The sequence below is a fragment of the Dermacentor silvarum genome, chromosome 10, assembly GCF_013339745.2.
Source record: "Dermacentor silvarum isolate Dsil-2018 chromosome 10, BIME_Dsil_1.4, whole genome shotgun sequence".
NCBI lineage: Eukaryota > Metazoa > Arthropoda > Arachnida > Ixodida > Ixodidae > Dermacentor > Dermacentor silvarum.
In genome coordinates, this window is record NC_051163.1 from 52,610,667 (window position 1) to 52,625,515 (window position 14,849).

The 14,849-nt window shown below is 47.3% G+C and overlaps 2 protein-coding genes across 2 annotated transcripts in view; one reads left to right on the forward strand and one right to left on the reverse strand.

The window, feature by feature from the left end:
• The window catches only part of LOC119431287 (helicase ARIP4), a 44,550-nt gene extending 35,308 nt beyond the window's left edge, over nucleotides 1-9,242 (forward strand). Inside the window, exons 18-21 of the mRNA XM_037698753.2 lie at nucleotides 1,605-1,789; nucleotides 3,161-3,331; nucleotides 6,611-6,669; nucleotides 7,892-9,242. Of these exons, the coding sequence (XP_037554681.1) occupies nucleotides 1,605-1,789; nucleotides 3,161-3,331; nucleotides 6,611-6,669; nucleotides 7,892-8,149 (673 nt within the window). The 3' untranslated portion in view covers nucleotides 8,150-9,242. The remainder of the gene's footprint in view (nucleotides 1-1,604; nucleotides 1,790-3,160; nucleotides 3,332-6,610; nucleotides 6,670-7,891) is intronic.
• A 3,214-nt stretch (nucleotides 9,243-12,456) lies between these two features.
• LOC119431291 (peptidyl-prolyl cis-trans isomerase-like 1) lies at nucleotides 12,457-14,292 on the reverse strand. The gene is made up of 4 exons (XM_037698761.2): nucleotides 14,193-14,292; nucleotides 13,875-14,029; nucleotides 13,538-13,606; nucleotides 12,457-12,851 (listed from the first exon to the last, which is right to left on the reverse strand). Exons 1-4 carry the CDS (start codon nucleotides 14,246-14,248, stop codon nucleotides 12,628-12,630), a joined length of 504 nt encoding a protein of 167 aa, XP_037554689.1. The 5' UTR covers nucleotides 14,249-14,292; the 3' UTR covers nucleotides 12,457-12,627.
• Between the last annotated feature and the right edge of the window lie 557 nt (nucleotides 14,293-14,849).

Here is a 14,849-nt window from a genome sequence, read left to right on the forward strand (position 1 = left end):
AGGCAGTGCCCGTATTTGCCCGAACTTTGTTCCTTTGGCTTTGAACGACTTTTAGACTTGCTGTTTGACTTGTTGATGTAGAAGTCAATCATTTTCAGCAAGATACAGCGTAGACTCGTGTAAGGGCCATGTAAGGGCCCGCACCTCGTCAAAATTGGGGAAGAAAAGTGCGCCCTTACACCAATCTATATGGTACTTGCGTTAGGAGCACGATTAGCAATGATTACACGTGTTGGCAGAGATTGATTGCCTCACTGTGCTTGGAAAGTTACGAGTGCTTGCAAATTTACAAACGTGAAGCCTAATAAATAGGGTTGTGCGAATAGTGGACTTTGAGTTCATATCGAATAGTTGCCATTAAAAAATCTTGGCCGCAAAGTGGCATGCAAGATAATTATTGAATACATGCAATGATTAAGTGGACTAATTTGTGAAAATGAGACCACAATTAATTCAAGTATGGCTTATTTATTGGAATACATTTGACAGTGTTGGATGTCATTCACTCACCTTAGCGCTTTCTTTTGGAATATTATAGTTCAAATGATTTGAAATGGTGTTTTCTCACAAATAAACGTTTCTGAGCAATTATGAAGATTATCAGAAATGTTTAAAGGTATTTATTTTTATCCAAAACTTGTTTTTCTAACTTAGTGTTTGCACGCGGCAGTGGTGAGAAAATAGTGCTGGCAACCAGGGCGCCAAGATTGGCAAAGATGGTGCCAGCGTTCTCTGGAGCTTGTTGCTCAGTTTCTTTTGCCCATTGTTAAAGTTGATGAAATGATTACAAATATACAGTCAATGTCCGGTTTTTCGGACTCCCTAGGAGCCATGAAAATGCCCGAAAAAAAATGAATGTATGCCTTTTACTCTCCCAAGGGCTCAGATCGCCACAGGCACATCCGAAATAGCTCTAAAGCCCTGCCAGTACATTTATTAGGCGTGTCGGTGCTTGTACTGAGATAGGAGACGGGCGCACTTGTGTATAATTAAGGAATACATACCGTGTCCCGTGACAGCAGATTGCCCCTTCCCACTCTTGGTATGCTTCACCGCGTAACACTGCTGTAGTGAGGCGAAGCTGACTTTTGGAAACCGGCAATGCACAATGCGTCATACTTTCCGAGGTTCGAAGCCATTGGCGAGAATCACAAAGGCGGAGTCGGCGCCATTGCTAACGGCAGCGAACTGTTTCAATGAAAAACACGGCACCGAACAGCAAGACGCTTGGTAGCGAACATCGAAGTAGCCAGGCCTAGCGTTGCCGTGGCTACAGCTGCCAACGGATCTGCGTGCGAGAGCGCCAGTTCGAGGCAGCGAGATAACAAAAATGACAGCATTGGTGGCTTCGATTAATGCCGTTTCACACCTGCGGTCATTGCAAAAGTCAGGAAAATCGGACGGCGAAGGTTTCTTGCATCCGAAATTTTAGAAGTTCTGATACATTGACTCGATGTGGTAAGTGGCGGTACCGCTTAGGCGTCCGAAATATCGGGCACAACGAAAAATCGGTCGTCTCCCTCAACCCTCAAATTTTTGCTAATCTCTTCCGACTTAGTGCATCGCGGGTGTTGACAATGGTGTTGCACTCTCTCACAAAACAGGTACCAGACATGGCAGAACCGGCAAGGCACAGTGACATTCCTCGGGCCAGGCCCGACACAAACCACGCCTTCGCCGATGCAGCCCGGCTCGCAGAACGGGGACATGCCCGTCTGGGGCACACCAAACGTCATGCAGTCCCTGCTGCGGCAAGGCATGACAGTACAGAGAATGCGGGTCCCTGCGAGTAAGTTCTTTGGCGCATGGCATGTTAGGGCTCGAGTTCTGCTTCAGGCAGCGCAAGTAAATGCGGGTAACTAGAGATAATGCAAATTTCAATACGAAATTTTTGCATGGACAGCTTGCTGCGTGCAGTACATAACTCGCACTGCCGGTTATGCAGCCCTGAAGCTAGAAAATTTAATTGTGCATATTGTCACATGGAAGCAATGAGTGCAGGCAGACAGCTAGGCAGGTGATGGTGAACTTCAAAAATGAAAACTGCTTACTTGGCAAACTTCTGTTTGCAAAAAATAAAGAGAAAGTAATTAATACATATTGGCCACTGTTAAAAGAAGCATCTGACTAATACTGAACAGAATATGACATCTTCATTTCTTCATCTTTTTAGAAAAGTTAGGTGATGCAAAGCGTAAACCAAGCATCCATTAATAAGATACTAAAATTTCATTGACGAAAGTGCATTATCTTTTATGGTTAAATGTAGCATATCTGAAAATTATTACTGTTATTATTATAAGCAGCTGACTACAGCATACCAATGATTATACATGAGACACCTTACGTCATGACGTCATGGCAGCTGACAATGTATTTTCACAGTGGAGGTGTCAGTTATGTCTGGGTGTTTACATTGTTTTATTGCTTGGGAAAGCTCTGTTCTCACTAAAAGTGGCGTTTTGGACACCCTTGAGGCACCCTTTTTTTTTTTTTGGAATAAAGCTTGACTTGTTGTATACACCTCCGGATCTAATGCACACCTGATCAGATTTTATAACAGGTGAAAAGTAACATGCCTCTTATTTTTGCAATCAGAAAAACAAAATGAAACCTGCATAGTTTACCATCACAGAATGTAAATATATTCACACTTAATGCCTATCATTTTCAGTCTCGAAGAACCATTTATTGCCATCCATGGCCCACTAGACGACATACTTTGTGCAGCTCATTAACGTTCACTGCACTGCATTTCTTGTATGAAGATGCAGCATTTGTAAATGGCATGGTGGCCAATGCCTTGACTAACTACTTTGGCAGTTTGTCCTGCGACTCATGCAGGTTTCTGGAATGACAAAAAGCAATAACTTAGCATCTAAAACAATTAATCTTTAATGATGCTTTCATAGTAAAGGTGATGGGAAAGCAGTTGCTTTGTTGTCGCGAGCATTCGCGAGAACTTGTTCTGTCACCATTTTGTGATGACAGTGAGGCTGTCTTTGAAGACAGTTTCGGTTTCGTATTCGATTGTAAAACTCGTTATTTTTTTACCCATTTCTGGGAAAAAAATTATGTGCATGTTAGAATAGGACCAACACAGTAGTGTTTGCCTTAGGTATCCCTCTAAGCATGCTGTGTGAAATTTACCTACGTGCAGAGGTGACCATACCACTGAACAATTCGGCGGACCCTCCGGTGGAGATCCCGCCGGGAACCGAGATTCTGGTTATGAAGACACCGAAGGGCGTGTACCTTCGGATTCCAGATGGCCGCATCATTGCGGTACGCCTTCCCACGACTGGAGAGATGGCTGTGGCAGGACAATCGGGTCAGTCCCCATCGTATTGTTGTCATTCTGCTTCGTACGATTGCACCGTCGTTGCAACTTACTGAGCTGCAATTTTGTAGCAACACATCTTCTGCTCGATTCGATGCCACTCTTATCATCCACTGTTCATGGCTGGCTGGTTCCATCGTTAATGTGGCCGGAGCAATGCTATGACCACTGACAAAAGTGCGAAAAGGAATAGCATTGGAAAAGCCATTGCTACAAAATGGCAGCTCGAGTTTATGAAATGGCTACTGTACCATTCCGCTACACCTGACCTGCCCTCTCAAAACTTTTCTGTTCTGGCATTGCACCGTAACACAGGAGTGCAGTGAAGTGGCTACAGTACTTGTACTGTGGTACAAAGTTGGGAATGCCCATTCACATTCAACTGCGAAAGCTAATTTCTTCAACCTGGGGTTTTGCCGTCTGCTATTTCATGCCAAATGTGCTGGTTCTTGTGAGACGAGCACTGTAGCTAAGCAGCATCGCGCTGGCTTCAAATATTAGAGGTGAGTTTTGATGGCTTCTCTACTGCCACAGATGGTGTCCGCGTTGAGCAACACCGTTACAATGTCTGCGGCATCACTGGCAACTCATCCATGGCAGCCAAGTTGAGTTGGTATTGGCATGTACAGACACAGCCACTGCTTGTGGGAACACAGCAGCCTGTGGCATCGCTCCACGGATTGCCCCACCATCGGCGCCTCATGAAGTCTTACGGTGCAGGTGCAGTCGGAACGATTGACCCAAAGCCTGGCGAGTCGTCTGCTATGATTAGTTGTATGCCAAGACTTCATGAGGTGTCGGTGCGGGCACTTCGCAGAGCACTGCCACAGGCTCCCGTATTCCCTCTATCAGTATCCACACCTGCACATCATGGACAAAGCGCAGTAGCCAATCTGCATTGTGGACCCATCAGTTTCAACTTGGCCGAGACGTCATTAGCTTCGGTGAAAGCACCGAAGCCTCACTGAGAAGCATCATTGGCTCGGTCATGTAGCTGGGTCATTTATTGCTCCGCACTGTGGCATACTTTTTAAACATGGAGGGTGGTTTTACAAAGGATGGCGCTCTTTTGCCACACTCCGCAATGATCCTGTTTGCTTTCTTGTCTTCTTGTCATGCCTCTGTACGACCTTCACTTCAAGCCATGTCATGCAGTTGTAAACCAAGGGAGGTCAAAGAATTTTGGAGTTATGTGATACAGGGCAACTGTTCTGTGTGTATGATGTGGATGAAAAGATATGGTAGGGATGAAAAGAGAGAAAAGTGTGAGCATATGTCTGGCTTCCAAAAGTTGCTCGAATCTACTTCAAAAACATACCAACTACGGACGGCGGACGTACAACTACGTCGGGAACTTCCTGACGGGTAGAACGGTGACCATAGTTATAGGCCTGTGAAACCTCAGAACCGACAAGATCCAAATATTGCAGAAAGGAACCCCCCAGGGGTCGGTGATCTCCCCATTGCTGTTCAATATAGCAATGAGGGGATTGCCAAACCTCTTGGAGAACATCAGGGGTATCTGTTACGCAATGTGTGCAGACGACCTGACAGTGTAGACGGGCACGGGATCGGCAGGCGAACAACAAGATGCCCTGCAGGAAGCCATCGAGAGGACGGACCGTTATCTACACCGCTGCGGCCTTTCATGCGCCCCAGAAAAGGTGGAGCTCCTAATCCTCAAAAAGAGGACGAGAGGGTGGCCTCCCCAGGAGACACTGGACCCAACATTGACCCTTCACGGAGTCAACATTCCCAAGGTGGAAGTACTCCGTATCCTGGGCCTCAGTTTTCAAAAGGACGGTGCCGGTCTCGCTGCCATTAAAGAGCTGCAAGCGACAGTTACCCAAGTCACACACTTGGTGCGAAGAGTGAGTAACAGAAAGCATGGCCTGAAAGAGCAGGACACAATCAGATTAATACAAGCCCTGATAATCAGCAGTGTAACTTACGGCACCCCGTACCTGGATCTCAAGAACAGCTAGAGAGACAAACTGAACACTCTAATACGAAATACCCACAAGCTGGCACTGGGGCTTCCACCGACGTCGTCCACGGAGAAGCTACTCAGCCTGGGCATCCACAATAATTGGGAAGAAATAGCAAAGGCCCACAAGACAAGTCAGATAGAGCCACTCGAGCTCACCAGCACCGGCAAGGACACGCTAAGCAGACTGGCTACCCAGTCGAATATGAATCTAGAATACAGTGGGTCCTTCTTCCCCTGAGGGAGAAGATCACGGTGGCCAGCATCCCAAGAAACATGCACTCTGAATACAACAGAGAAAGGAGGCAAGCAAGAGTGCGAGCTCTACGTAAGGCCTACAAAAGACCAAAAAAAGGAGAAGTCAGATACACCGACGCGGCAAAGTACAAGAACCAAGCAGCCCACGCTATCAGCGTGATAAACGGCCGAGCAGAAGAGGTAGCAGTGGCCTCGGTAAATACTCCAGACATCGACTGCACGGAAGAAACGGCAATACCCTTGGCGGCCACTACGGGCAAGCGAGAGGAAGATCATATCACAGTCATCACGGACTCACAAGAAGCATGTAGAAATTGCCAAAAGGGCCGCATTTCCAAACAAGCTTTGAGCATCCTCGAGAATCTATACAATTTTCAAGAATTATGCATTATCTGGGCCCGGGGACACGAGTTCCTGGTGGGTAATGTAGCGGCTAACACCGCTGCCCAAGATCACATTCTCCGGGCTATCCCACCGGGTTCACGATCCCCAGTAGACCAACACGAAAGCATCTTGAAAAGATACGCCGATATCCTGAACCACTACAGATTGGGTAGGAGGATCTACCCACCCCCGCATCCCAAGTGAACAAGAGAAGAGGCAGTGATATTCCGCAAACTACAGACCGGCACTTTCCTGCAGGCACCCTCCTACACGCCATGTATCCTACTAGCTATACTAACAAATGTGCTTTCTGCTCTGCGCCCAATACCCTCTACCACATGGTATGGGAATGTAGGCAAAACCCATCGACACCATGCATCACCAGACCAACCGTCAAGCAGTGGGAGGCCCAGCTGACAAGCCCGAGCCCTGAAGACCAGCATCGCCTGGTGAGCAGGGCCAAGCTATTGGCTCAGGCCGACGGCATCCTGGACTAGGGACACCGCCCATCTCGGACACTTTCACTGTCAGCTGATTTCTGTAGATAAAGTTTATTCCTCCTCCTCTTCCCCAGTGGTATCATTATTTCATTCAAATTTCATTAAGCTGAAGTGACAAGAAACGCGTTCTGCTCTTCACAGGTGAATCTGTGGGCAGTAACGCCGCCACAACAAGCGCAGGGAACAAGCAGTCCTTTGGCGTGAGTACTGGCGCTGTCTTTTTGATGCGTATGAGAATGTTTCACATGCCGCGATTTTCCCATGCGAGCTAGCCTATCTAGAAGCTCGGTCAGATGGCCGGGTCACTGCCAAGATCAGACAAAGACTAGACAAAGCAGTCATCTCAATGACAAAGGTGCACGACAGTGTTTATTGCGGGTTCCACGGAAAGTCTGTCTCATATACATATGTCACTCAATCATTATGTGAATCTGCTAAATGCCGATCCTTTGCCGTTTTATGCCTACCTGATATAGTTCGGAAAGTAGGCATAGAAAGGTTAGACAGGTTTGCTTTATTAAGGAATTTACAACTAATATTTGTTGCAATGAGAATATTTAGGTGTCATTTGTTTTGTCACTGAATTCTGCAGAAAATATGGCCGGCAGCACGGACACCTATAAGGGTAGTAAAGATGCTAGTTCTGTGGAGTCTCATTGATACGATTTTGCATAATACGTTTTTCTGGATATGTTTCTTTTTCTTTTCCTGATAATACGATTTGGTTGGATAATGCAATTTTCGGATGGCATGCTTTATTTTCTGGTTCCTGTGAAGATCGTATCAAAGAGATTCCACTGTACTTAAGTGTCGTTGGCGTCTACGGGTGACGGTGTTTCTGGCGCTTTTTCAAAGCCGGGTTCCCTGTCACCACTCAAGGGCGCTGCAGCTGCACGCCTTTAATTAAACATGTGTACGGGCGCACAGCGCTGCCGGAGCTGTAACGTCAGATGTACCTATGCCACTTGGTAGCCTCCGCGTTGCTGTTTATGCTGCACTGCAGCACAGGCCGCGTACGCTTGCTATCACTGTCACTGTTTTGCCCTTCAAGCAAGACTGTAATTAATAAATGACTGTGTACATTTATGGACTTGTATTTGTGAATGTGCAACAAAGCTGCCACCGCTTCTGAGAATACACGTTTCAATTTCGTGATACGATCAATGTCTGTGAAAGAGGGGTGAACTCATTTTTTTTTCTTTTTTTGAATTAGGTTCGGCTTACTCATTCACTGTGGCACTCAGACATGTATTGTAGTGGTTGCATTGAAACAAGACACTGCAGCAGCTTTCTGTCTCAGAATAAATGCATTGGCAGCAGTCTGTCTCTCAAATTTCATGCCCCGGAAACTTCCTTGGTTAGGTATACATTGCATCACTTCAGAGCTTCGATCGCTTGCTGTAACTTCTTTCTTCCGCACAGATCGTTCAGCCGTCACTGCAGTGTGGAGGCCGGGTCCAACTGTCGGGAGTCGCGGGGCGTCAGATCAGCAAGGGGCCACCAGAAGTCATCAATCTCGACGACGACAGTGACCTGCCTGACGAGAGCAGTGACGACGAAGACGGCGCTGGGCGCAAGAACGGTGCCATCGTTCCCATGTCGGCAGTCAAGGGCGCGACGGCCATCATCGAAAAGCCCAAGGATGGAAGCGGCGGTGGTGGCGAGTCAGTCGCGGTGTGACAACGGCATCACCCTAAGAGCAACGCCGCCTCGTTGCGGATCTCTCGTCTGCCTGTGTGTGCGCGTGCGTGTAGGTGAGATCGGCTCGTCGACGGGTCTCCGCACGCTGCCGAGAGGCCACGGCATTGTGTGCGCGCACCACGTCGAAACCAAGAGAATGCTGTGTTCCTCGGACAATGTGTTCCCCGAAAGAACAACAGCCTTTGTCCAGCGCCTGGTCGCAAGCTGGAACAAGGGAACAGCGGCACCACTGAAGAAGAGCATTCCAAAAAGAAAAAAGAAACAACTAACGAGAGACGCGCGACACCTTCTACACCTCAATGAGTTTTTATCCCCCCTTCGTTCTTCAAGCGGCCGCTACGAAGTCTCTTGATTTTTAAATTTCTTTTGCCCCGAGCATTCTGATTTCGAGAATCGGAAGAAACAGTGAACTCGCTGCACGCAAACTCCATGGACGGCTGCTGTGTGTATGTGTGTGTGCGCGTGTGTGTGTGTATGTCGCACCAAGAGAAGAAAACAAGATGCGTGTTAGAAAATTTGAAAGTTATTTATTTAAAATTTAAACAATAATGAACTGTCGGAGCAACGCCGCCGCGGATCCGGACATGCTGAGCTGCGACAAAGGGCGTGACAACCACCAGCTCCAAGCGTGGACGGAGTGTCGGCACGTTTTTCAGGAAACCAGGACAGGAGGCGAGGGGGGGGGGGCTTGCCAATGCAGTATTTAAAGACCTAGTTATTTTTTCCCTTCTGTTCCATTTGGCCTAGAAGTCTCGAGGTGCGTGTGTGCGCGCAGTTTGCATCATTCAATCTAGTGCAGTCCTCTGTCGCGTCTCTCTCACGGATTTATTTTCTGGTGGCGTCGCAGTTTGTACAGAAGCATTTCCGACGTCAACATTCCTGGCCTCAACCCCCCACAACCTCCCTCGATGTGGTGCAAGCAACAGACTGTTTACGTTTCTTGCCTCGACCTCCCGCGTCATCGAGTCCTGCAAGTGTGTGCGTGTGTGTGTCGTTTCCTGTGACTTCCGCATTAAATTTTATCATTTCAGTGCATCTAGCCAAGGGAGAAAAAAAAAGGATGTTTCCTGAATGCTGTTTGGTCATCGCCTTATTCATTGCACGTCGCCGCCACTGTCCTCGTTCCTGTCTTGGGCTGATTGGTGGCAACAAACTGCGCTCTGTATAAGTTAAGCCATTGCCCTGCAATTTTCTGGACGTAGTGTAATGCAAGCAGATATGCCTTTGAGCATGGGCTCTCTGGGATCGCCAATGTGTGCAAACACACATCCACTGTGGTGTCCTGGTCTTCCACTTTTTTTGTGCTTTAGTCGTAACAGTGCATTACCAATAAGACCAATCCTCTACTCTTGTGAGGTAGAGTCTGCAACTAGTTATGATTATTAACAAATATTTCCCGATTTTTTATGCGTGCCGCTGCTACGAGTTCTGGCCAGCAAAGATTTCTTGAATCTCGTGCTTTGGACACTAAAGAAAAGTGCGAAATCGGTGCATACTGGTGTAATAGTCTTTCAAAAGCTTATTTCTCAATTTTTCACTAAGAGATTGACCGATAAAGAAGAAAGTGAAAGTCAAAGAATTTTTTTTTTATTTTGCACCCATAACCATAGCTCCGGTATGCCAGTGTGAAATCGTGGATTTCAAAGTATTTTCTCGTATTGGGCCATTGTGGCTCCCAAGTTCATGAAACTTACCAAGTTCACTATTTGGCTCCTTTGGAGTTTTGGAGCGGGAACCGCGAGGCAGTGTAGCCACTAGTCTTTAGTTCTTGCATATTTTCTGGCTTTTGAAGCCTGCTCTCATGGCTAGAGTTGCTTTTTTCGGTATTTTTGAAGGGGCCCTGAAGCACCTTTTATCAAAGTGGAGAAATGCATTTGAAGTGAAAATAGGCTATTCCAGAAATACTTTGCCGCAAAAAGTATGTCAATGCGTTCAGCAGAAGCGGAGTTATTGGCAATCAAATACGGCCTCCGTGGTGCTGCCACTACTACCACAATGCCTTACACTGTGAAGGCTATGGCGCAATGGGGCGTGCCCACAATGCTCCGCCTTTTCAATTTCACCGTGGCGCGCAGTTAAAATTTGAGATGTTAACGTAGACGCCAGTACTTCAGACTTTGGTGCCTACGACATGCTAAACGTAAGTCAAACAGGGTTGTCCTAAGCGAGCCGCAGTGCGCTTAGCCAGTGGACTTGTGGCGGCACCCTGCGGTGGCGGCGGTATCTACACTGCGTAGCCGACTGCAGCTACCAATAGCAGCCGCGTATGGGAATCCGCTTTATTACGAAATAAAGCGTCCAGAAGAGAGAGAGGAGCAGGCTTCAAAAGAGGGCGTTTGAGAGAAAGGTGACTTCATGCTCTGCTTGCGGGCTCCACGCACTTTGTTATTTCATCAAGCCTGAGGGGTGGTTCAAGGCCCCTTTAAAGGGTGGGGTCTTGTGCAGATCAACCTATTTTTATTGCCCCTTTAATACTTTGAAATGGCTGTTGGAAGAGTGCATGGTAAACGTATCCATGACAAGCAGAAGTGTGTTGTACTAGTGCTAACCTGAAACTTATCTTTCTAGCTAGAACAAAATGTAAGGAGTTGGAGAATCGTAGCAAGTGTCTTGTTTTCTGGTGCTGATTGCAGCGAGCGATGTGAAAATTCGTGCTATCTCCTTGCATCCGCAAGTTGCAATATGTGAAGTAGTAGTTCCGTAGAAAGCATCGCAGATCGGAAACCGCAAAGAACACTGAACATTTTGTTTGGGCAGAAAGTACAGGAATGGTCTAACCTCCTAGTTGTTTCAACATTTTTCATCGCTTTGTTGCTTTTAAAGGCAGGCACTCTGTGTAGCAAATATGATTGGCATGTCTTTATAACAGTGTTGTACGTATATTATAGAAAGAACATTAGTGGCTAGTTCACATGAAAGTGGTGACGGGCAGGCAACATTATGCATAAAACAGATAAAGGAATGTTGTGATGTTCTTTGAACGAAGCAGACGAATCTGTTACAGCTAAAGAATGGGTGCCAGGAGAATGGAAATGAATGGAGCAGGCATGTAAATGGAGATCCGAGAGGCATCGTTCCTGATGAGGCTGATGATGACCAGAAGTACTAGCTGTGTCAACTGAAGAGAGACTGGAAAACCTGTTGCTGCACGACATTGTGTGATTGTGTAATGTTGCAGCCAGTTTTAGACTATAGGGGCCTCTGGAATGTTTTTACAGTGGAGGACGTTGGAAAGCAAAGTGTTTCGCTAGTGCCCAGTTCGCTGAATGCACATGGCAGTTTATTGTGGATTGCAGTGTAAGCAGCAGCTAACAACTGCCATCCTCTACTTGGAAGAGGTAAAACTTGCAACTCAACATAACTGAGGTTCAGGGAGATGATTTTTTCATACATGTAAATTCTTGGGCACTACTTTTCCAACAGCGATTCGCTCTGGAGTGTTATTGAGGGTGTAAAACGGGTATTGGCCCTACACCTCAGAAAACAGTTTACCACCTTCAGGCTGTATCTTTGTCCCACAACAATCTTGGTCTGCTTGCATTTTCTTTCTTGAGCACCGTGTTTGCTGCTGTCAAGAATGCTGTGTCACACTGGTAATGCACATGCTGTTAATGCCCTGGAGGTACCTGGTGTGAAGTTGTCAAGGAAAGGCATGCAAGATGATAATTGTGGGACAAAGAAGCGCCTCGAAGTTTGTGAACTGTTGTATGATAATGTTATGATCTAAGCAGTAGCGCACCCAGGATCTCTGCCAGGGAGGGTGGACAGTTTGCCAATACCATCTAAACAGCACTAATTTGAATTCCTTAACAAGAAATTGTCCAAAAATGAGTTTTTTGCGCAAGTTTGCGAGTGAGCAGACGATTGCGCGTCTTGCATTTTAGTTGCAGTACTCAAAGGCGCAAGGAAAGAAAAGGGGTTAAACAAAAAGGGGGGGGGGGGGGGTTTAACTCGGCCTCAGGGAGGGGTTACAACCCCCGAACCCCCGCCCGTCGGTGCGCCACTGGATCTAAGGCTACTAGAGGTGCTCCTCCAAGCCTGCTGGGCTGGCCACCTCTACCCGCCTTAAGATTTTCCTAGCACCACTATTAATTCAGCATCACTTGACTGTAGATCTGGCTGACTGGAGTTAACGTAAGAAAACAGGAGTTTTAAGAAAGGTGGTAGTTAGGGGCTCTGCATTAATTCTGACCAGCTGGGGTTCTTCAGCAGGCACCTAAATCTAAGTACACTGGCATTTTCAGATTCAACCTGCATTGAAATGCGGCCACCGCAGCTAGGAGTAAGTCAAATATGCCAAATCTTTCATTTAATGAAACGTGATAAAAGTGAAAACACGAACTGCCTGCAAAACTTTCACTTCACTGTTATTTTAACACAGCAGCTTGACTTCAAAACCAAGGGTGATGAGAACTTGTGATAACAGTCATGGGCACACACCAGAGACCTGAGTGAGGTCACTTTGTCCGCACATAAGCACGCACTATCTTCACGTCTTCAAGCGGGAGGTCGTTGTTGTCAGTAGGGACTCGTCCCATGCGATGGACGACGGTCATGCCTGACTGTACACGACCAAAGATGGCGTGCTTCCCATCCAGCCACTGTGTTGGGCTCAGGGTTATGAAGAACTGGCTGCCGTTCGTGTCCGGACCGGAATTGGCCATGGACAGTATTCCAGCTCCTGTTTGAGAGTACCAAATTTGAGCCCCGCATTACTGCACTGTTTGCAATTTCATGCATGCACATATTATGCAACTAGAAGTTTCCATTACCAGGTGCCAAATCTCGAGTACTATTACTGCACTGTTTGCAATTTCATGCATGCACATATTATGCAACTAGAAGTTTCCATTACCAGGTGCCAAATCTCGAGTACTATTGGGGGTACTATAATTAAATTACTATTGATCACCGACTTCTAACTATGGATGTCGCAGTTGCCGTCAGGAATCAATTTCACAAGTCGCTGGCAGCGCTGCCGAAGGTACGCGGCGTGCGCAGCGGTATATAGTTCCAGGCATAACTGACTGATTTTTGGTAGTATTGGAGAGTTTTGTGTTTGCTTGTCATGTTAGACACTTTGCGCATGCGCGTCGTATACCGCGAATTTAGACGCCGGGCCGTTGCCAGGAGGAGGACGGGCTCGAACAGGCGACCTCGTGCTCGGCAGCAGCCAGTCCTAAGAAAGTTTTACTGGTTTCCATCCAATCTAGAGGCGCGAAGTACATTTGCAAGACTATGTTGTGTTTGTTTTTACTCGTCGTGCATACCAGCGCGCTAGTTTACAGAACGTTGCTGGCTGTCCGCGACCAATAATCGAATAGTACGTTGTACTGTCCGTACGCAATTGAAAGGAGAAATACCCACCGGTGTGTTTCAGCTCCGGGTGTATCTCGTCATCAAACGTCTTGCCGTAGATCGACGCGCCGCCTCTACCTGAAATGGCATAAAAAAAAAAAAATATATCTGAATGCTGTAAAGCGTGGCTACATTTAAAGCGCGCGCGCGCGCACACACACACAAGAACGAAAACGAAAAGTTGTAGACAATCCAGCATCTGGAAAGGGTAGTTAGGCAAACGACGTCTGGCGGCGCAGGAGTGCCCGGCTACAAAAATTTTCTGAAAACATGTCAACACGAGTTCTACCCCTGTCACACGAGCAGATTAACGGACATTCATGGTAAAAATGGACGCTATGGTTACCTGTGGCCGTGGGATCCCCGCCTTGAATCATGAAGTCCGGTATGATTCTGTGAAACTTGACGTTGTTGTAGTAGCCACGGCGCGCCAGTTCGGCGAAGTTTCGGCACGTGTTGGGGGCATGCTTCCAGTAAAGCTCCACTGTTATGTCGCCCATGCTGCAGTACACAAGAGAACACCGCACCGGCGTCACCGTTATGTCTTCCAAACAAGGTAAGTAGCATTTCAAATAACCTGGTAACGCTGTCAACATGATGTTATGATCATGCTTTGCATGTATCGAATAAACGCAACAGTTTGAGCAACGGGGTGAAAACTTACGTTGTTTCTAGAGTCACGTACGGTGGCTGCCACGATTTATCCGGGATGCCCGTCATTTTATTACGGTGGCTAGATGGGTAGGTGTGCCGACCGCCGCTTCTGGAGCGTAGTTCACCGCTTCTCCGCATCATGACGCAAAATTGGCGCTGCGGACAGTAGAAAGGTTCAGCGGCGCGCGTCGTCTGCTACAGGGGGCTGGCGGACTGGCGGCGAGCAAAAAAAATAAAGCCCGTATTGGAATAGTTGTATGTCATCTGTTCGTGTCAGTTTCAAAGGTGAAGAGCTCCGCATCTCTCGTACTGTTTGTAAGTTCCTAAGCGATGTGGAATGTTCCAGGTAGGAAAGATGACCGGCGAGATTAGCGGCGGCGTTGCTCCACCAAAGAAGACCACCAAGGAGACCCACTGCTTCGCTCCAAACTGCAAGTCGGGCTCTAAATTTGTGAGAAAGACAGCGGAATTGTTCCGCTGTCTGACAGCGGAAATGTTCGCCCCGGGCTGCTCAGTAGCTTGCTCAGTATCGGCGAAGTTTATGAGCAAGCCGTACACCGAAAAGCGTACGTCGATGAGCTCCTCGACATTGGAAATTTGCAAGCCGCACATGAGGTGCTCAGCGCCTGCGACATCGAGCAGCGCTGCGCTGCTACAGGGAAAAGAA

Excerpts from the sequence above, each read along its gene's own strand:
- LOC119431291 (XM_037698761.2), bottom strand. The coding sequence starts at position 14,248 with ATGACGGGCATCCCGGATAAATCGTGGCAGCCACCGTACGTGACTCTA. Across the intron at positions 14,030-14,192 it reads TACGTGACTCTAGAAACAAC|CATGGGCGACATAACAGTGG; the intron begins GTAAGTTTTCAC and ends TGTGTACTGCAG. Across the intron at positions 12,852-13,537 it reads CCCGGAGCTGAAACACACCG|GAGCTGGAATACTGTCCATG; the intron begins GTGGGTATTTCT and ends ACTCTCAAACAG.